The 24,036-nt window shown below is 36.0% G+C and overlaps 1 protein-coding gene across 2 annotated transcripts in view; it reads left to right on the forward strand.

Moving 5' to 3' along the window:
* gpc5b (glypican 5b) overlaps positions 1–23,618 on the forward strand; it is a 38,020-nt gene extending 14,402 nt beyond the window's left edge. The window contains exons 7-9 of one of the 2 annotated variants that reach the window (XM_043223926.1): positions 1,463–1,604; positions 9,077–9,218; positions 22,332–23,618. In XM_043223926.1, the coding sequence (XP_043079861.1) occupies positions 1,463–1,604; positions 9,077–9,218; positions 22,332–22,513 (466 nt within the window). In that variant the 3' untranslated portion in view covers positions 22,514–23,618. The remainder of the gene's footprint in view (positions 1–1,462; positions 1,605–9,076; positions 9,219–22,331) is intronic. The other variant, XM_043223928.1, reaches the window with a different exon arrangement.
* Positions 23,619–24,036: the final 418 nt, after the last annotated feature.

Below are 24,036 nucleotides of genomic sequence, written 5' to 3' on the forward strand. Positions count from 1 at the left end.
TCACATCGGTTCCTGACAAAGTGCTTCCACCTTGCAAAGTGAGCCGTGTGTTCGGATGCAGCATGAGGTGTCTGGGGTCATTATTTATTCACTTAGATTAGCTGTGGTGAAAACAGCGGGCCGATTCTCCCACATGCATTCATTTATTGATGCGCAAGCACACGGCTGCATTATTCTGCCCTCCCGCTGTGCTTTATATGCCCCCCGCTGTTAACCCTTTGATCCGTCTGTCTGACTGTCTGTCTTCCCGTCTGTCTCAAGGACGCCGGTGCTGGAAATAGCTTCTGTGTGATAATCTAGAAATTGCTAAAATAAATTGATGGATGTGTGACGTTTACTCTTCATGACATGGAAATTTGCAACTGATTAAAAAGGTGTTGCCTATTTTTACGCACATTTTTGTCTCTTCCTTTATATTCATTCCATGTTTTTTCATGTCATTTAGTTTTATTTTCAGTTTCATTAAATTTTTGTTTTAAAAACATTATCGTAATGTATGTATATAATAGCATACTGTGCATTTTGGACATTTTCATTAAAATTGAAATTAAAATTAATTTCACTTGGAACACAAAGTAACACCCTAGTAACCCCATGTTTACGTTTTAAATATGATGCATATCGTGTTATGTCTCATGTGAACTTTGGAGTATGTAATTGTGTTGTAAAATTGGGTTAATTTGACTTCGAACACTAATTAACTCCCTAGCAACACCCTAGTAACCGCATCTCAACATTCCAGAAATGATATGCATTTTAGTCAATAAAACCCTTGCATCTCTCCGTGCCTATAATCGAGCCACCCTACCAACCATTTCTGTATTTAAAGTTCATGCTCTGTGCTTAATCAAAGTCTTAACCTATCTGCCCTGCCTGAGCTTGACCCATTGATCTTATAGGTTGCTGAACATGGCACTCTGACAGTCACTATGGCAACCAATGTTGAGCTGCCCCCCCTCCGAAGAGTGAAGATTGAAGACCTATCGAAATTTTTTCCTCAAGTTTGTTTCCTCATCAACATCCTTCATTGAATAGCATTGTCAGGGATCCATAAAATGGTTTTATTGTCAACCTGTCTGAATCTATTGTGCTTTCTTGAATACTGCTTAGTAGGTCAGCATATTACGTTGCTTGCCTCGTTTGCACCAACTTGGCCTTTGTTGAAGGACACCCTCCATCCGCCTCCTTTAACGTCTCTAATAAAAGGGCGCAGGGTCAATACCTACATTTGCAGCACAGTTGTGTCTTCAGGCTTCACTGCAGGCTTCATAATGAATCATTTATGTGGGTGAAATAGCTGTCTGAACATCCGATCAATCCTTAGGCCTGTTTCTAATAGACACGCCTTGAGCATTCCCTGCATTTTTAGGACTCCAGACCTCAAAATTGGGAGATCATTATCATCAGACGAGTGCTTTATTTCTGTAATGGTAACTTATCTCTTGCTCTGTTTCTGCTACAGTTATACAGGTCACGTTGTGGGGAATGGACTGCAAGCCCAGAAACACAACCCAGAGATAAAGATCAGAAGCGTGGATCCAATCCTGGTTAACGTGAAGGAAAAGCTAGAGCACTTCAACCAGGTAGCTCCCAAAACCCCTGAGGTCAGAATATGGGCTCTTAACCCTAACCATGACCATCTAACACTAACCTTAACACAATCATTGTAATACTAGTGCATTTAAGTACAGTTTTTGTAAAGTGTTTGCTGAGAAATTGGGGGCAGCTTTGAGGAGTTCATAAGAGATGTAATCAAACTTAATTGTGTAGGTCAAACATGCATTTTGATTCTTCTGATAATTAGAGACACATAATACATGGCTAGAAGATCATAAAAAAAACTTTTATATATTTTACATTAACTGTGTTATCAATATTCTATTTAAAAAAAGCCAAGTATGAAAGTTAGTGCTCATCGTGCTTATTTTTAAGCATTTTACATTTATTACAAAACAACTCAAGCTGGTAACAATTTAAACAACTTATTATTTGTGAACTTATGTTCAGCTATTTTTTTAATACTTAATGATTAACTATTTTGGAATTTTTGACATTATCATTCATCAGAGCTCAATAAATTTGTCACCAAGGTTCTTAAATTTCACCAAGTTTATTATCTACTGAAGCTCCCAAAGATCATGTTTTCAGACAATTCTAAGTCTTACTTTGACATAATGAAGTGTATATATCTTAAGTATGCAAGTTGTTAACTTACTTTTTTAATTTAGTCTTCCCATTAATGTCATTATGTTGTATATTCAGACTGATTTGCGAACTCAAAAACACAATCACGACCAAACATAACCAGTCATATACAGTCATATTGCTATGTCACCTAAGTATCTTCCCCCATTCATTCTCAGTTATCCTCCAGTAAGCCCACCTCGTGATTTAGGGGGTCTCTTTAAACTCAATGGTCTCAGGGGAGGCGAGAGAGGCTTGGACTCCTGCTGTAACTTTACCTGCCGGTGTTACTATTGGACAATATTTCTTTAGAAAATGGTGAATTATACACTTTGTAATGTTATATATGGTAATAATTAATAGTGGTAATAATATAATTTTTTTTTTATTTTGAGGAGATGCTGCTTTCCTTTCCTTCTCTGAGGAAATGACCATCTTTAGCGACAAGCTTTTACAATGAACGTTAAATAAGATCTTAATATATAAGAGGGTGTGAAATTCTTTGGCGACAGTTCTGCAGCACAACTTCTTACTCCAACAGCGACCATCTTCCCAAGGAACCAATTAAGAGTTGTTTGTTTTTTTTTTTTTTTTACTAAGTCGTACCATATATCCTGATGTCAAATACAATTAATGCTCTGTTTCATCTTTTAACCAAGATCTTACTAAGAGCCATATTGAACAATCCGACAAACTGTAAAAAAGTACAGCTATGTCTCGTGTGTTTCTTTTTATAAAGCTTTCCCTGAATGTTTGCTTTGTGAGCCAAAAAGAAGACATTAAGAACCGCCAGAAGTGCTAGTTTCAAGCTTGCCCACCAAACAAAAATAGTCTACTTCAACGCCAGCGCACATGTCAAGAGTGGTGAGACGGTGTCATTAGTCCAGGGTTTGCTCTGTGATCAATCTGCAGCGAGATCAGACCAAGCATCCTCAGCGGGAGTGTTGAAGACCTCCTTGGCATGATGACAAAGTCTGTCGCTACTGCAGCTGCGTTTGGGAGGGTACAGAGGGCAGCTCAGTTGGCCCTCTGGAAGCCATTTTGTAACGTCTTTCATTGCTCCATTAAAACCAGACGTTTTGGTTCCACATTATGTCCAAACCCAACCCAACCCCTGGCCGCATTGCCTTGCTGTGAAGACTTGCGTCACTGGCAGGCAAGAAAGCTGGGAAAGTACAGTAGATTTGTGTCAGGGGTTGAGGAGAAGGTCACTTTGAACTGCTTGTGAAATTACACCCATTATTCCCTTAGGTCTTCAAGACCCTGGTGAGGTCTAGCGAGGTTTTTTGCTCTCACAGTGACATATGAGTTTTTAGTGGCTGACTGGAATTTAATGAACCTATCTTCTGTAAAAAAACTAAACAAAAACAAAAATAAACCCAGCTAAAATACGTCATCAGTGTACAACTAATAGCAATACATAACCTTAATACTCTTGCAGGGGGGTAGGGAGTTGGAAAATGTACTAAAACATAACACTTTATTTTATGGTTACATTATTAGTTGCTTATTAGCATGCATATTACTAGAATATTCTAATTTATTCATGCTAATTCAGCACATATTAATGCCTTATTCTATATCCCTAATTCTACCCAATACATTAACAGCTATTTTACTAACTATTAATAAGCACCAAATGAAGAATTTATTGAGGTGGAAAGTCGTAGTTAATAGTTAACAAGTGTTATCTATTCTAAAGTGTTACCAAACTCTTTGCATCAGAGAACATATGCATCAGAGTGTGTAGACATCTTAACAAAAGTTAACTGTATATTTCTATTGCATTGCAGTTGCACCAATAGTGAGCTGGCGAAGTGGATTGCGTTAACGAAAATCATGTTTCACACTGCTCCTACTAAAATTTAATCCTTACATTTAAATTTTAATCCTGGATATTTATCCCCTAAACCCGAGGTTAACGTTCTTTCAGCATATTTCAGTGTCACTGTCACTTTTTAAGCTATTTTTTGTCTTGTTTTTAAATAACAGCATCAAGATGCATTCATTTTAAAATTAACATGGCATAAATCTTCGTAAATCGTGCCTTTAAATTAAGCGTAGATTTTCTTTCTAAAAAAAAGGATAGACGAAGAGTCTGCCAGTGAAGTAAGACAAAGCACATTTGTATTAAAGATTCATTTTATGAAAACAAGCCTTAATATTTTATGCAGCATTGCCTCTCGAGTAAACGAATCTTGTTTTAAGGATCTTTACACATTTTAACTGTAAGATTATACAAACATACTCTTTAAGAAAAGGATTTTTGCTGTGTACATTATGTTGTTACCAATTACGGGTCCTTTTCAGAAGCCTTTTATATGCGGCCCATATAAAGTGTCTTGCAAAGCCAGGACATGTGTTACACACTGAATAGTACAGAAAGCGTGACAGGATATCATGACAACCTGGCATCTTAAGTGTCACTTTACACCTTCAGAGCTGAGTGAGATCTTCAATCTGATGACCTCCAGCGCTGTTTTCACGTAAAAAAACCAAAGCCTTAGTCCCAGTCCGTCTCTGATCAAGGCTTATTGAGAAATTAATATTGCAATGCCGTGTCCCAAGAGTGAGTCATCTTGTGCTACAGGGAAGATTTATGCGTCTCATGGTTGAGTTTACATCAAAGGTCGTCATTATTTTTTTTCTCCCAATCTTCTGTGCATCCTAAAGCTTTGAGTGGACAGTATGATGTAATACTCTTTTGCATAAAGCGAAGTAATTTATGAGGTCTCCCCCGAAAACGGCGAATGAAGAAAACCCCAGGCTTGACTTATGCAGCGCTATAAGCCGGGAAGTGTCAGGGAGGGATGCTAATGAGTATGAATGCTTTCATAACCCTCCATCTAATGTAGACATACATCAACACACAAACACTAACACATATAACACGTGCAAGTGGATGTGTGCGTCATATTTCAGTGCAATCTGAAGAAGCCCATGTTGTTCGGTAATTGTTTGGGGGTGCGTTTCCCAAAAGCATCGTTAGCTAACTATGGTGGTACGTTTTACTGAACTCTATTGGTAACGATGGAACTTACGAATGTAATTACTTTTGGGAAATGCACCATAGGACAGTTCACATGAGTTTCGAAGAAACTTTTACAATATGTCCATTGCCAAAATAGACTTAAACCGCTACGAAAGCATTATCATAGTAATCGACTTTCTGAAATCATACGATACATTTTGCAAGGTTATTTACTTCAATCTTCACTTTCACTGTAGCTCTTAATTCTAATGTAATTCTAATTCTAGCTTGTCGAAATCGATGATCCAACCTTGACAAGTGGTTCCATCTTAGAAGGAACGCAAAAATGTAAATAAAGTCTACATTTCAGAAAAGAAATCCATAAAATCTTAAGAATTTTAATTGAAAATATTAAAATTAAAAATAAACAGCATATGCATTTGTAACAATACAAGTGTAAATAAAAGGAGATGTGCTTTTAGATTTTTATTTTTATCTAACATACACAAAAATGTTATCAAAAAAAACAAAAATATTGGGAAAAAAAAGTAAAAAGCCTTTTTTCACAAATGTAATATAAATCGGCATATATGGGTGAGTAAATAGCATTGTTTTTAAATAAAACTAAACATATTAAAAATTCTTTCCATAAATTAAAGCTAAAATAAAATTAAATGTAAATTTAGAACAAATATAAATAGTACAGAGATTTTTTAAAATCTAAATGTACTTTTTCAGGTTAAAGTACTAAAGTTGAAATATAAAATAAAGATAAAAACACATATATCAAAATTACTAAAATGAAATAAAAAAGAAAAAACATGAATAAAACCAGAGGAAACTTAACTAATTAAGTAAGTAATAAATTAGGAGTTGGAGGCAAAAGTTGTAGTTAATTGTTTGTAATAAGTAATTAATTAAAATATCAGTCAGTGATAGTGTGGTTTTAATTTTGACTTTAAAAAGCAATATTATTTGGATGCGTCATGTATGTGGATAAGTTATTGGTCTGTTTTTCTGCCCCCTGCCAAACATGCCTCTGTATCGCTTTCCTTTGACCATTAGAGGTGTATCTCAGTCCAATTGATGAGCCTGTTGTCAAGGAGACGCGGTTTGGCAACAAAGACCCCCAACGCATCCTATCGATCCGTTTACATGAATGGGGTCTTAAAACTGCCACGGATATAAGGGAATTTGTTTCCCAAATGACTCGAAAAATCCTGCTGCACAAAAGCAGTCTTCTCGCAGATGTAATGAAGACCGACCACGGAGATCTCTGAATATTAATGTACATGCTGTTTTACTATGTGCGCTATTTTGCATTCATTTGCTATAAGGGTGGAGCGTGGAGAAATTACGTTTTAGATAAAATACTAAAACAGGTTTGTTTTAGCCAATCGGAAACGCTTTGTGCCTGTCAAACGTTTTACAGCAGTTTGGGGGCGTGGCTTATGAAAGGGGGTGGAGACAATAGACGATGTCAGAGGAGTAAATATCAGACAGAAATAAAGAAAAAAAGAAGGAAGGTCGGATGTGTGGAGGGATACATGGATAGGAAAAAATCTGTTATTTCACTCAAATAGGTTTCAAATGCATTTTTGTAAATACAACTACAGTTTTCATAAAGACAGAAAGGTATTTTAACAGAACCGTGTCAATTTAACACAGACAATACCGGCTAATGACTCAGCGTGGAGGACGAGAGGTCTTTCTTTAATTGTTTCTTCTCTTATCACAAACAAAACAATTATAAATTTAATGTGCAGCTAAATTGAATAATGAACCAAGCAGGGGGAAAAAAAGAAAGCACTAATAAGTATGTCGCTATTTTATCTAAATAGAAGGGGGTGGGCGAGCTGGAAGAGGACAGTCTGTTCTCTCTGTTGTTGCCATGGTGTTCGCCTGACGCGTGGCATAATTCATTATACGCCGGTTAATTAACAGTCCCCTGGGGGACGTTTTCCACAAAGTCACTGTGGAATTTAATTGCGTTGCGTTCCTCCGTCAGGGAGAAACAGAATGCAAGGGATTTGAATTCAAAGAGTGCGTCAATTAAATCTTGAAATATTCTTCATTGTTCAGCTTTTTTTTTCATGCAAATCTGCTTTTGAAATTATACATATACATATATATACATATACATATATTCAATCAAACCAAAAACCTTTCTGACACGAAATGTAATTATTGATATCTTTTTAAAATCACTAGTTCATTTATGTAAGCAAATGACATCAAAATTAATTAATTAAAATTCGGGACCAAAAATGATGCTTCAACCTGACCATGCTTTGCTTTTGCTTTTTCTTTAATTGCAAAATAAAAAATTTCGTACTTTTGTACAATTTTCCTTGACTTGAAATATATCATGCTGTACATTATAACGTTTCAATTTATTTACATTTCTATTGATGTAGAAGCGATAAAAAAGAAGAGATTAATCATCAACATACTTAAAATAGGTAGCTTATCGATAAGGTTGTTTAGTTTTTGTCTCGTTACATTCGGTTGCCACGCCCACAGTGAAATCTTATTGGTCCAAACGCTTGCTCCACGGAACGATGATTTTCTGATTGGCTGTGAGTGTGCCACAACTTCCATATAGTTGTTTTGCACTTCTCTGTGTGTAAAAATAAATAAATAAAGAAAGAATACAAAATCAGAAACAATGGGTGAGCCAGAAACTAACTCAGTTAAGATGTTATGAATTATGCACTTCTGTGATTCCCTGAGCTGTTTTTCTAAACCGTTCTGAAATGCCCCGCGACTGCACGTGTTTAATATTCTCTCGCTGTGAAAATGGAATTTGCACTTGAGTGGATCCATGTTTAGAGCGCTGGAATGCTGCTGTTATGAGCCTTGACTTCTTGCCTGGAAGCCTTTGTTGGAACGCATTGGGGCTGTTTGGACGTGATGGGTGATCTCGCTTCAGAGGGAGTCGCTTCAGTAAAATTCCACAATTACAGCTTTTGAATTTGAGAACAAGTTGTAGTTGTTTGGCTGCGGCAATTGTAGCTTGTGTCCGAAAAAAAATAAGTATGGAATAGCATGCTGTTAATAACTTCTAAAGACGGACTGATGGACTGACGGAGGGAAAGAAAAACGGGATGGATAGATCTGTTCATGTTTCTGTAGATGAAAAGAAAGAAAAACGAATGGAGGGATAGATGGATAAAAAGAGAGATGGATGGCTAGATAGAGAGATAGAACAACAGACCAATAGATAGACAGATGGAGCAAAGGAAAGAAATGGAGGAATAGATGGGAAGAGCGAAGACAAGATAGATAGATTATTCAGATCTATTCAGATCTAGATGAATTCACTAGATGAATAGAAAAAAGAAAGTAATAGAGATAAATGGATGGAAAGAACGATAGACGAATGGAGACGCGGTTTGGCAGGCAGGTAGATAGATAGATAGATAGATAGATAGATAGATAGATAGATAGATAGATAGATAGATAGATAGATAGATAGATGAAATGGAGGAATAGATGGATAAATAGAAAGACGACAGGATAGATAGATGGATGGATGGAAGAAAAGAAAGAAATAAAGAAATATAGATAGATAGATAGATAGATAGATAGATAGATAGATAGATAGATAGATAGATCTAGTCATCTTTGTATAGATGAATAGAAAGAAAAATAAATGAAGGAATAGATAGATAGATAGATAGATAGATAGATAGATAGATAGATAGATAGATAGATAGATAGATAGATAGATAGATGAAATGGAGGAATAGATGGATATATAGAAAGACGACAGGATAGATAGATGGATAGATAGATAGATAGATAGATCTGTTCATCTTTCTATGGATGAATAGAAAGAAGGATGGATGGATGAAGGAAAGAAAGAAATGGAGGGATAGATGTATTTGTATAACTAGTGGTCTGGTGTGTGTGCTGCAGGAGGTGAGAGGAGAGCTGGGTTTGGGAGCAGCTGGTGTTGAGGACGTGGACAGCAGCAGCGGAGACGCAGCAGAAGAAGGCAGCGGTGAGTGTGATGATGAAGACGGCTGTCAAGGATCAGGACGCAGTGCAGACAAAACAGGTGAGAGCGCTTACTGTCCCAACACATTCAGCCTCATTTAAATCAGGAAACACTTTAATAATGATCTTTCTCAAAGGCCAGCATTCATTACTGTGCAAATCATGGCGTTTTTACACCATGTTACCTGATTGGCCGACTTCATAGTGAGGGTAGGTTTAGGGGTGGGGTTAGGTCAGGGGGATCACTTTGATTGCATGATTGAGAAACACCCAGCGGTTTGAAAACGCCCAGAAATGAAGAAAAGCCCACTTTTGCACTGATGCAAGCAAGGTCATTGGTATGACAGCTAAAAACAACTAAAATAATCAAAGTAATACGAACCATGTTGTCATGGTTACGTCTCGTAAGAAATGTAAGCAAATCAAAACTAATTTGGATAAAATTAATGTTTAAAAAAAAAAAAAAAAAAAAAAAAAAAAAACAATTTCCCAATATGCAAATAAATTTTTTTCTTTCCTTTTTTATTTATTTGATTCAATTCTACTTTGAAGCAAAACTTAATCTGTTTTACGTTAAAAAACAAACAAGCAACAACAATTTCCCAGTACTGTAAACAAAAATCAAAGAAAGAAAGAAACGAAAATTACAAAAACATAAAACTAACCAAAACTGGCAAGTAAAAACCTTTAAGAGAACAAACAAAAAATTAGGAAATGTATTAGGAAAAACAAACCAAGCATCAATCAAAGCAAAACTGTTTGAGTTTTAAGAAAGAAAGAAGCACTAAACAAACAAAAATGAATTGTGTGTTTCAAAAAGATTTCCCAGTAAAACCCTTGAAAAAAGTCTGTTGTCTTAGAAACGTTTGCTTCAGAATAAAGTAAAACGTTGAGTTTGTTTTCAGTTTACTATATTATTCATATAATTGGTATAATTACATTTTCGCAATGAAAACAAACAGTCTTCAGATAGATGCTCTGGTATTCATGGTAGACGCTGTGCTCCAGGAGCGTGCTGCATGCACTCAGGGACTGGACTAAATAATGGATTTCACCTTATAATAGATGAAAAGAATTGTGTGTAGCGAGTTATTGCACCATTTTTCAAGCAGCGGCCGCCGTTCTCTCAGTCTGTTGCTCAGGAGTCCGGCCTCGACGCTGCTCATATGAGGTCATGCATCTTTGTCCATTGCTCTCGGATACATTTCCAAATAGCATCCATGCTGGAAAAGTTGTAGGTCTGTGCTGATTCAGTTTGCTCATTCCCTGCCCTTGATTAATAGTATTTCTTCAACTACGGTAGAACATCTAGTCATGCATATGTTATTTGATTAATAGCATTTCTTCAACTACATCTAATCTATTATTTTTATTTTTGCTTTGATTTACTTTTATTTTTGTATTTAATTTAATATACACTATATAAGTAGCGTGAGTGTGTGTGTGTAAAAAGTGTGCACATATATATATATATATATATATATATATATATATATATATATATATATATATATATATATATCTTTTTTATTCATTTATATTCATTAATATTTTTACCCAGTACAATAAATATAAATAAATACAATAAATACAATTACAATAAATACAATTTAAAATACACATTAATAAATAAACATTTTCAGCATTATTAAAAAAAAAGCTTAATTAAAAATGGAACACAAAGAAAAATGTATATTTAATAAATATATTACTCATCTTTCAATAAATATTCACTCAGCATTTTTAGTGGGTGTTCTATTTTGGTTGATTTTATTAAATTGCTACATTTAAATTAATTTACCATTTTATGATATTTGCATTAAGTGCACTGATTTGTAAATTATTTTAATTTGACTTTTTTAGCTTTTAGTGTTTTGTTTTTTTGTAATATACGTATTTTACATTTTAATTATTTTACTTTTTCATTCTGAAGTATAGTTTTTAAAATTTTCAAATATGTGTGTGTATGGATGTATGTGTATATAATATATAATATATATATATATATATAAAAAAATGTACACACATTTTTAGCATTTTATAAACCCAAAAAACGACATGAATCCCAGGAATTTGAAAATGCCAATTTGAGAAACCGTATCATATACTTTAAAAGTGCAATACATTTTTTTCTGACGGACTTTCACAGTTTAAGATCGTAAATCCATAAAGTCTCATTTGAAAACCAATTACAAAGTAGTAAAGCTACACTTTCGGTAAATAAAGATCAGCCCTTGTGACATAAAAGTGTATTTGAAGAACAAAAGAATAAATGTCTCCGATCCGCCACCAATTCCCTTGAACGTCTTTCGATTTCATGCTGAAATGAAGAAGCCATTTGACTGTTTTCTTTCCCTCATCACAATTTTTCAACGAGAGCTGCCGAGGATGAATTACAGATGATAAGAAATTGACAAAAGTTACGGTTACCTCTTCACAATTTACATTCTAGAGTCTTTCCCTTTCCCACCCAAATGAATTCCAGGCCTCTGCCGTCCTAAATCCCTCAAATCCCTGGAGTTGATGAAAAACTGGATTGCTGAATGACAGCGCGCCTCATCCGGGGTCACGGAGGTATAGTTTCTCTTACAGCGACCACAGAGCTGGTCACGATCAATCAATTATTCATTTGGCAGGAAACGGTTCATTAACGGAGACCGGAGCGCTGTGATACCCCTGTGATGTCCGGTGATGCTGAGATAAGCGCAAGACACGATGACGCGCAGTTGCCGTTGTTTGTTTGCGTCGAGCGAACCTCGGCGTAACCGAGCGAGGCTTCGAAGCACACAAATAAGAACCGCCGGCGTTTCACCTCAGCCTCGGATGAACCCGGAGCAAAGCCGAGGTCGGTTTTCACGCATGTTTCTGAACGCCGGATGGGAATGCTCTTCTTTTTCTTTGGCGCACGCTTCGCTTCAGATCCATAAAATTCCTCATCGATCGTTTCCTGCTGAACCCCGGAGATTCGGATCTGAGACGTTCACCGTCGCTGTCTGCGTCAATAATGCTAATCGGGTTTGGAGAGGATGAGGAAACTGTCGTGTTTAAACTCAAGGCCTGTTTTCTTGAGCCGCGTCCCTTGTTGCGCCCCAAATGATTTTATTCGGAGTCGAGGCGGGCTTTGTGTTTGAATCCGTGAGGCTCGGTTTTGTTTGCATCCGGGGCTGTGGGGAATTGAAGGCGGGACGTGTTGCAGGCCAGACTCGAACCTCGTGACCTTGTGTCAGAAGCACTTTAAATAATACTTCAAAGATAATAAATATAATAAATAATTGTAACTGGTCACATAAATGTTTTCAAAATTGTGATTGATCGGTTTAGTGTCCATGTGATGTCAGAAATGTAGTTTTAAAATAATACAGATATTTAATATAGACTGTCGTTTAGTGTATATGAGATCATTAAGGTTGCGTGCATAATAATTATAAAAAAAGAGTGAGATCTAAAATTGTATTTCTCATTATGGATTATTATTTATTGGAATAATTGATTTACAATTTTAAAATGAGATTTAATTATAATTATATTTTATTCATTATGCCTACGTTTAAAAATAAATCTAGAAATCGTTATTTATATATAATATATTATATATAATATATACTTTCACTACTGTATATTTTATAAGAAAGTCAGTCATGAATTCTTGAGTTATTGATCATTTTAATAAAAAAGATATAGATTATAGATTTCTGATTTTTATTATTCTGTATGCATACATTTTAACATATATATAACATATGTGTGTGTGTGTGTGTGTGTAGTATTTTACATGATAAATTAATTGTTTTACTATGCTACATTTTAATACATAATATTTCTAAAAATGACAAATTATGTTAAAATGGTTTTATATGGAGTCACACTGTAGGACACAACCTACCCTCTCAGGAATAAAGGTACACTAGGGTAGTACCTTTTCAAAAGGTACACTTTTGTACCTATTAGGTTCAAATATGTACACTTTAAGTACTAATATGTATCTTTAAGGTACCAAAATTGACCTTTTTAGGTACAAACATGTACCTTTTCAAAAGTTACCACCAGCTTTTGACAGCTTTTGTACCTTTACTTTCTCAGAGTGCATGGTAGCGGGCAGCTGCTTAAAGTTGATCTATTTTCTTGTTGATTTCTTCCTCTTTTGTCCCAGTTTTGTCCTTTGGCGTCCGTCAGTAGACCTCTGACTCCGCAGTGAGTGAGTGAGTGAGGGGGGATGTGGTATTTAAAATGTAACTCTATCCAGTTGTTTATGGAACCGGAGTCTGATAAGCACTTGCTGAGGCTGTAACCTCCAGCCAAATGAAATGAAATCTTGTCACACCAGTGTGTGTGTGTGTGTGTGTGTGTGTGTGTTTACTGTTTGTGTTCCCACATCTGCAGTGTGTGTGCTTACAGTTTAGAGCACCCGATAGCCAAAGCATATGAAACAAGGCCGATAAATATGTAGCAAATCAGCTCTGGGACTTTTGAAGTATGTGGAGGTGATGCTAACTAGTGATCTATCATAAACGTGCATAAGACTGTATACAATATTAAAGACAATATACAAGAACAAGAACAATATACGCAGTGACCTGAAGGGTATGTGTGCTCATCTAAAGAAGGTTTCCTTTTGAACTAATACGAGTCCAGTGTATGTTTTTCCAAAAGCTAGACCTTTTTGGTTGCGTGAAAGAGGCATAAAAGATTATTTGTTTAATATAACAAATAGCTGTGTGTCTGATTGGTTTGATTTATCTATCTAGCTGAGGTACAGTATATATTATGTGCAATGCAGAATATTTATTAATATATGATATTTTCTATAAGGCATAAAACAATATATAATGCAGAATAACTGTATTTAATAAATATATATATATATATATATATATATATATATATATATCTTATGTAAAAAGACAAATATATGCAAGTATATATTATTTATTATTATTCCTTTTTTTATTATTTGTGGCATTTATTGGGACTATAAAATCAGAGACATGACGTGAGAGGGAGATAATTTATAATTGTGTGTGTGTGTGTGTGTGTGTGTGTGTGTGTGTGTGTGTGTGTGTGTGTGTGATATCCTAATGCATCACAGGTGTAGAGTTGAAATTTTATGACGCTAACAGAAAGCTGGCAGCCCCGATCCTTACTTGAAATGTCAGCATCGTGTCCTTGAGCAAAACACAAGCCCTCGTTTCTCCAAAAGGGCCATCCTTCCGACAAAGCGCGCTGCACCGCGGCAGAAAAAGGCCGAGTCGTCCGAGAATAAAAGAGTCAAAGCTAGAATGAAGGGCTGGGATTGTTCTGGCCACCAGAGCGTCCTCCGTCCCTTTGATTAATTAAGTGACATCTCCACCCGTGCTATTGAATGGCTGTTGTTGAGAGTGAGCGAAGGCTCATTACTCACTCTGCCAACTCAAGAGCTCAGTGAAGAAGATCACTCCAGCTTAATATATCAATTAATGCCGTTAATGTGCGCGGGTGAATTACAAAAGCGAGCGCGTGTTTGACTTCTCCAGCGGTTTGGGTTGCTGTTGCGCTCGAGCGGGTGTGTGTTGGGTCTCTTGGGAAGCGTGGCTTGGGTAATGAAGGACTCATTACTGATTCAAGAAGGACTGCGAGAGATACCTTTACACCCCCAACCTCAAACCTCTAGTGAAGGTCAAACAATACCAGAGGGTGTGTGTGTGTGTGTGTGTGTGTGTATGTGACCCGAATTTGTCTTTTATGCAAATGATCTACACTTTTAGCAGGACGGGATGTGATTCGCTGCATTTTTGTTCTGCAATATAAATTGAAAAAATGCTAAAAGAGATTTAATTGCATCTATTGGTAATTGATTGGTTTTTGAAAAGTCGATAATAAATGTTAGAATCGATATATAAGGGATGAATGATGTCAGGTGGAAAGAAAGTCATTTTATTCATTTTCTTTCCTTATTTATTGATATATATGTGTGTGTGTGTGTGTGTGTGTGTGTGTTATATTTAGTGATCTCAAATGATTAATTGCAATTAATTAAAAGATTTTGTTTATGGTTACTAAGTATAAGGTATTATTTATATTATATATATATATATATATATATATATATATATATATAATGCATTTAACATATAAACATAACATAATAAATGCACACAGTATACACATACAGTTTATGTAAACAAAAACGTGATTAATTGTTTGCAGCACTAATTATATTATATTATATTATAAGAAGAATGTTATTTTATGTATTTATGTATTATTAGTATATAACACCAATTGTACAACTTTACTATTAATTTATTTTGAATATTCAGTGATGAATTTAGAATTGTGTATTATTTTTAGATAAAGCAATTGTTTTTAGTGTTTTATTAAATATTTCTTTATTTTTAACTGTTTTTAATGATCCTAATTTTCCTTTCAGTTTCATATGATGCTGTATTAATATTTACACCGCATTAAAACATTAGTATACATATATTTATGCACAGAAATAATATTTAAAGTCAAAGTTGATTTATATTAATAAATCAATTCAGTTGTGTGTTGATTGTTTGTGTGTGTGTATATATATATATATATATATATATATATATACATACAAAGTCATTAATATATAAATATCAATATCTTTAATTATTATTATTGGTTATATTGATAAATTCTTGTGCAAAAGCAAGCTAGAGATTGTGGACCAGGTTATTGCATTACAAACCGAATATTTAATAATAATTTGCACCGATAAATCATTCTCAAGAGCCTGGAAATGTATTAGAATTTCACCCTGAATAGACAGATAACTGCAATAACCGATCATTTTTGCCAGTGTAAACGCAAACCGCACAAACAGGTCCTGGATGAATTGCAAAGAAAAAAAGTTTATTTGAAAATGCGGCTGTTGTTAGCTCGGCGCATACCGGCGGCTACGCTCATGTTACTGCTTTGGCATTCGTGCGTGTCTGGGTTCGTAATTATCAGATTATTTTCCCAGCATCAGACATCGTAGCGGGCAAGCTCTGACAGCTTGGTAAACTCTGATTAAGGTGACCTCATCTCCTGCGAATGTGCCGTCGTCTGTTCGTCAGCGCCTGCTTCTTTCTCCTTTTTCCACGAAATGCCTGTTTTTACACATTGCGATCGCAAACGGGGTTCTTGGGCTAGATGTCAGAGCAGCTAACGCTAACATCATTTCAGATCCGCCGGCTTTCCTCACCCTTCCCCCAGCATCGCAGGAGGGGGAAGAGGGGAGGAAGATTAGATTGACTCCCAAAGGTAAAGGCGGTCTCCACCTCCAGCTGTGGAGATATTGCAGGCGTAGTGTCAGATGGGGTACGTTTGCTTACCTTTAGCCCCGTCTTAATAAAAAAAATGTTCCTTTGACAAGGTGCTGGCCATGTCGGCCATCAGAGAGTATTAGATCAGGCTTGTGCTTTTATTTGTTGTATTAAGTGCTGCTATACTTAGTTTCCCGCCTTTACAGTTTAAGGCGGGAAAATGCGCTAAGGCTTTAGCGACACGAATCAGCTTGTTTTCCATTGAATTTATAATCTTATTATTACTAGATATGATTCTGTATTGAAATACATATTAATATTGGCCGATAGTTTTTGCGATTTTGAAGCTTTTCCTCATACAATTCCTCGCATGACTAAATACCAAGCTAACAGCTAACGTTTTTTTATTAACTTTTTAATATTCTTTAATATTCTTAAAGCATTATTAATATTTGATGCTTTTTTTGCCGTTAAATGTTTAAAACATTCCAATCACAACAAGAATATTGTAACATTTTTAGAATATTAGCTATCAATTAATGTCATATTTTTAGTGAAAATTTTGCATTTTGTGCAAAAAATGTTAGTACAATGTTTTTGTAATCTTTAAATGATATTATATAATCACAACAAAACTGAATATTGTTATTTTTAGAATAACAGCTGCCCAATAACGTTATATTTTGTGTGAAAGTATTAGTATTGTGTGTAAAAAATGTTAGTAGACTGTTTTAAGAAATACTTTTAAATAATCATGTTGTATAATCACGAAGAAAATTAAAATTTTATCATTCTTCGAAAATTATAAATAAATAATTCACAAAAGGTTATATTTTTGGCTAAAACTAATGACAGTAGAATGTTGTAAGAGGCATTTTTGTGAATTTTAAATAATGTTATAATCCCAACAAGAAAACTGGATATTTGTATGTTATTAAAAAAAATTGTAAACATTAAAATAATTTTTGAGGTGCTAAAAAGAAAAAAGTGCTAATATATTTCAATACAAAAGTGATAAATGCAATGATGCAAGAAGTGTTTTTGTAATCTGTTATAATCACGACAAGAAAAAAAAAATCTAAACAATTATCCCGAAACGTTTTTATAACCTAAATCTGTTCCCTGTGCAGCATCTTTGAAGCTTTTCACAAGATGGCCGCCAAGCTAGGACTATCAATGAATTCAAGCAATTTGAATGTTATTTACGTATTTACCATATTAGCACACACCGAACACTTTTTTCAGTATGTGAACATATTTTATATTCTCTAGACACCTTGATTATAAAGAAAGCATCTGGCATTGCTGGTAAGGTATTATATTTCCATACCTGCTTCTCCCACCTTAAAAAAAACTTAACTAAATGAATGAATGGAGATGTTTTGTCTTCTTTCTCATAAACATCAAGAGTGTTAGCGACTGCCAAGTACCACACATAATTATACCCTCTTTGTGGGTGGACAAGTTAACAATAGCGTCCTGTCTGCTTTTAGACATTATGTCTTTCGTTAAAAACTCATAATTAAACCGACGAATGCAGAAAAATTAATGAAAGTCATTATTCAGTTTTTGATGTACAAAAAGGGATGATTTTAAAGCATTAAATTGTGTTTATGTCATTAATTATTCAGGATATTTTGATTTAATATCTTTATTCAATGTCTGGGCAAGAAATACGATATAGTTCCAAGAAGCATAATGATATGTGCAATATACATAATGAATAGATAAATAATACCATTCAGGAGTTTGAGGATGAAGTCAGAGTAGAATAAAAAGGAAGAAAACAACCTCTTTATCTTTTAAATAGTATGTACATGTTGCAGTAAATCTTCTAAAAAAGAAAATACAGTTTTATTTTGTGAAAAATCAAGTTTAGTATTTTGTTTAATATGTAATGGAGTGTATTGTACTGATTTTAATTCTAATATGGTGTTTATTGCATCGCTAACTAATGTAATGCTGAAAAATGCTAACCATCAAGCGAAAACTAAAAAAGATAACATACTGTATTCTGTTTTCATAAAATGCAAGGTGCTGTTTTGGGAATATTCTGAGAACTTTATAAAAATATGCATACGATTTAAAAAAATTGCAAACATTTTGATAAATAGTATGTTACGTCGTTCACGCATGGCCAGTTATTTAGCATTTGTAGTCCAATTTTGGGTAAAATGTCAATATTTGCTATATATGTAGTATATATAGTTATATAGAAATTGTAAGTAGTATGTTAGCATGCCTTTCTGAAGATTAGCATTAGTGGACCTCTAAAACTATAGTTCACCCAAAAATGACAATTTAATCATTAATTACTCGTTCTAAGATCTTCGTTCATCTTTAGAACATAAATGAAGAATTGCTTTTAGGATTTTTGAGAGCTTTCTGACCCTCCATAGACAGCAACGCAACTACAACATTCAAGACCCAGAAAGGTAGTAAAGACATCAAAACGGTGCTTATCAGAGCTTCTTAAAAAAAATAGATAGAATTGATAGAATTTTTCATTTTTGTTCAGATTTACCTTTAACAGCATTCTCAAAACGTCACGAGCCCCACAAAAACAACATCATCTATAATTCATGGGATGTTTTTCGAAAAACATTTACGTTTTTTGCATGTTACCGATTACCGATAACAGCTAACGTTTAAAAGTAACGTTCCCGTAACGTTAGCACAACGTTTTCTCCAACATTTACGTCCCCAAGAAAAATAAGACGAGGGAACATTTAGAAGCAGCATAATGTAATGGGAACGTTACTCGAAGACTATGCATATTTTGAAAAGTTGCGATATGAACTTGATCTACGTAAAAAGTTGCAGAGTCCGAGGAGCTGTCTTTTGAAATGCAAAACGAGTTAAGGACAAGTAAAAGTCTCGTAGCTCTTGTAGACTTTTCTTTTTCTTTTTCTCGTTCGTCACTGTTTCTCAGCTGGAAGTTGGCAAAACTAGGCCAAAGCGAGCCCAGCGCACGCTTCACTGTCACGATAATGTATTCAGTCTGTTGGCTGTGTTCTGTGAGGCGTTCAGCACGGTGCTCTCCGCCGTCTAGTTTCAGTTCTCCGCCGTCTCGGGAGCTGCCATGCGACCTGCGGAGGCTTGTTCCCGCAACAGCTAGAGGTTCATGGGAAAGATTGGAAACGCAATCATTCTTCCTGTCATGCGTGGTCATGCTTCACCTGCGTGTTTGATAGACAGAAGGTAAACATGGTTTTACGGAGGCGTAATTATACTGTTTGCCTTTGTCTTACGAATGAGTGGCCACATGTCAAAGCAATTACGGGTCTGGGTACGGTGTGGCGTCGGCGCATGTTGGCATTTAACAACTATGAGCGTAGAAAGTGTATGCATATTTAATATGCGTCTGATAAAAATTTTAAAGCCGAGGTATTGCTATGAAGACGTCTGTCAGATTTTTGACTTTCGGTATAATGTCTGCTCCACGCTGCAGCTTATCCGGGCAAAGAACCGCTAGTGAGTTTATAGAGTTTAAAATAACTGGTTTCTTTCTGAATACAGATTGCAAAATGTAGTTTTCAGCATCATTACTCAAGTCTTCAGAGTCACGTGACTCTTTAGTAACCATTCCCATAAGCTAAGATGATGGTCAAGAGACATTTCTCATTTTTATCAATCTAGAAAAGAGTTTTGCAGCATGATATATGTTTTTCCTTTTTAAATCATGATACATTTTTCAGAATTTTTAATGCTCAAAGCATTCTTTTTAAATCTATTTTTTGTAACATTATGAATTTGACCAACTTAATGCATCCTTACTTAATAAAAAGACTATCTTCTATTATATTTACATTTATTTTCTCATATCTGCTGTTATGGAGAAATACAGTTCTCATTTGGCAATATTCAGTAGCAATATAGGCCCTTATCAATGCGTATACATTTCCATGGTGTCTAAAAACCAATGTGCACGTTGCCTAAAACACCGCAGCGTCTTTCCCGTGCTGTTTCCACAGGCAAAACAAGATGTCGATTCCCCAACGTTCTCGCTTTCTGCATCAGCAAGAATCCTCAATTTCACACGACTGCTGCATATTTAGTGTGATATTATACAGCATACGTGATCATTCCACACATCTTTGCTGTCGATGCCACCAGCCCGCAGGCATCCGCTCTCCAGGCTGATACGAATCGGATCCTTTTACCGTTTTTAATTGGCATCAACAGATCTCCTCGCCGCGATTGCGAATAAACGAAGGCTTTGTGTATTGTACACGCCACACAATGGCTATTGTGCAAGGATCTCAGGTTGGATTTCACCGGGAAGAGGTGTGACTGTTGTTTTCGTCTCGTTCCCGCCTCGTTGAGTCTGGGTCAAATTTGTCGCAAAATGAGGTAAACGGATGCCTCGGAAACATCAAATCGTGAATGTGGTTGTTTGGGCCCAGACATCCAGTCATGCGTTTGTGTCTGTATGGACACTATGCATCATTTCTTCGTGACACGTTAATGTGTTGCCGTCTGTTGGTTTGTGTTCGTGAGCGCGGCGGCTCTCGACTCGTAGCCTGGTGCTGATATATAGCCCTGCTCATCTGCTGTGCAATGCACATATGTTCAACCGAGAACGTTATTGTGTGTGCGTAGTTCCACAAAGCGCATTTGTCAATGTAGCCACATCGGATTTGCTCCCAAAGTGATCTTTCTTTGTCGAAGGATTGATTTTTCTCTTAAAAATAACACTCCAAAATTGGATTTTGCTGCGATGCTATATAGAACCATTTTTGATTCCACAAAGAATCTTTCAGTGAACAGTTCTTTAAAAATAAAGGTTCTCTATTGGCATTGATGGTTTCGCATCTATGGAACTATGTCTACTGCACAAAAAGGTTATTTATAGTTGAAAAGGTTCTTTAGATTAAAGGAATAGTTCACTTTTCAAAGAATTTCTCATTTTGAAGCCACGTTAGGTGTATATGACTTTCTAAGCTTGGTAATGCGGGTGGATAGCGGCCATTATTTTGAAGCTCTGCAAATCTGATATATACTGTACTGCGACGTAAGACTAACCTACGATGCAACTTACGTCATACGTCCGTACGTCGAGTCGGAAGTCAGCCAAGAAGCCAATTTTTGGTTGAGCCATTCTTAAAGTGTTCTTGACGCTAAGAAAAAATGGTTTGTCTATGGTATCACGACAAAAACCCATTTTCGATACGCAGCTCATGCTGCTGAGCTGAAAAGAGCTTTAGACACGCACTACAGGCGGATTAACCAATGACAACACAGTCAGCCAGCTAACCAATCAGAGCCCAACCCGGGATTCTTAGGGAGGGGCTTCATAAAAGCAGGAAACTATCAGCGTGTTTTTCAGAGAAGTCCATAAACACAACAAATCGTAGAAGAATACCAGCCAAAAAAAGTTATTTAGATTATGAAAATGGCCTTTACGTTAATGTACTAATGGTTCTTTTAAGAAAAGTTCACTAAAAGGTTCTTCGAGGAACCTGTCGTACAACTTTATTTTCTGGAATAAGTCCAGTCTTTGTCTTTGTCATTTATTCTTTTTCTAAAAGGTCAGCACTCGTACGGAACAGTCCGCTGAGGAAACCTCTCATTTTATTGCGGCCTGCCTAGGTGTTATCTGTCGTTTAAGCTAAGTAGAATGTATGTACAGACAAAATATGTAAATAATATCACAGATAGCTACAGGATCTGGCGAAGACAGGTTAAAACAGGGTCACTCGGGTGTTGAAACACATGGCTGGTGTTACAGTTTACCATTACAAACCCAACATGGTTCTTCTATTGCATAGCTACGCCCTCAAAAATCCTTTATATTGGTAAAAGAATGAACTGTTCCTTTAAGAACCCAGAATGATTCTCGCATTGTATTGCATTGATATCTGGTTGAAGTATCTGCAATATCTGCACCTCATTCCTGTTCATTTTTCTTCCAACAGAGTACACTAAAAAGAAACTTGATGTCCAATTTCCACCACGGGACGCCATTATCCCAGTCCAGCCCCCCAACTCCAGATCCAAACCGGACTGGCCCAGCAGCGGAGTCGCCCGCATCTCAAGCGTCCCGTTTCTTCCTCTTTTACTCGTAATACAGCTCCTTCTGTGGCCCGATGGCGTTTGACGCACAGCAAAAAAGACTGAACGAATCAAGCATGCATTTGCACTAGGCCCTTAGAAGTCTGCACATATGTCTTCTGATCTCATCAGATGCTCTCATGTCGTCCCCCGACTGGATACGACTATTCACAAACTGGCTTTTTGTTTGCTCCGGCCTGTTTTAAAGGGTTTTATGTAGCTACTAAGTAGTGTACACAGTCATAAATGTGTGATCGTGGTACACCATCATTTCTTTGGTGGTTTTACTGTCGCGTTTTATGTGCCGCTAGTTCGCAACATGATTGAATAAGGATTTACAATTACATTTGTCTAGTTCGGCACCATTTAGAGTAACACATCACATCCCGAATTCATTCACACCTTCCTGCAGGAGTTACATGACGGAAAGGCTGTTTCGTTTTTATAAATGCGTGAGTTTTATTGTATGCGTGAATTATATTCAAGAAAGAATGAGCTATTTTAATTCTCCTTTTATCAGTTTACCTGGGTGAATCTTACAGAGGTCATATTTCACCACAAAATGTAATTACTTTCGAATCACAAAAATTATAAAAATAAGATTTTTTTTCCAAATAATCCGATTATGAACAAAAAAACCTTTTTATATTTTTTTTGTAAGCGTTTCTAATATTTTCTCCCACAATACGTTTATATTTCTTTGTATTACATTGAGAATTGTACATACAAATAAATCTTTTTGTTTGTTCGTTGCATTACAGAAAATATATGCTTTCTCTCTTCTGATTTTGAAATGAAAAATGACCCAGGTTGCGTAAGACTGACCCACGTGCTCGTGCAATTGTAGGGCTTTTTTGTAAAAAGCCAAATTGCACATTTAACATATTTATACTGAAATCTATGTATGCAAAGCGTTGTGCATAATAACCATTTAAAACGATGCAGATAATTAACTCTAGGAGGTTTTCAGTAACCTTGGCGTTTAACACGTGCCCAAGTATTGTTTGATCTGACAGTTCGCCGTGACGTCACAGTCTTAAACCTCTGTTTGCGTTCATTAAAATGTCACTTTCCATGTAGCTCCGCGCGTCACTTGTCGCTGTAAGCGCTCGCGCGTAAATCGATCAATAAAATATCATATTTTCAAAGCGCACGCGTGTCTTTTCGGTCTCTCCCTCGCGCTCTCGGCTCTTTGAAATGCATTTTTTTTGTTGTTGTTTCCTACTCTGGGGGTTCCTCTCGCCTTATCGTTTCGCCTTTGGGTGCAAGTTTGCATATCCAGGTTTTGTTTGTTTTTCCCCAGCCCTATCTGAACCCGTTTGTATCAATTACATAATTTCTGACAACATATTCTCTGCACTGTAACTAAGCGGTGTTTGCAATAAACCCGTCACGCCCCGAAAGCACAATGAAGACGTCACGTCATGTTGTAATTTATGTTTTTTTTTTTAATTAGCTGTGTCTTATTATTTAGACGCCAATTAAGCTGTCAGGAACATTTTCTGGTCTCCAGGCGCACACCGAAACCCTTCATTTCTCCGCTGCGTTTTTATGCCAACAAAGAGCTTG

Source organism: Puntigrus tetrazona, chromosome 22, assembly GCF_018831695.1.
Source record: "Puntigrus tetrazona isolate hp1 chromosome 22, ASM1883169v1, whole genome shotgun sequence".
NCBI classification, from domain to species: domain Eukaryota; kingdom Metazoa; phylum Chordata; class Actinopteri; order Cypriniformes; family Cyprinidae; genus Puntigrus; species Puntigrus tetrazona.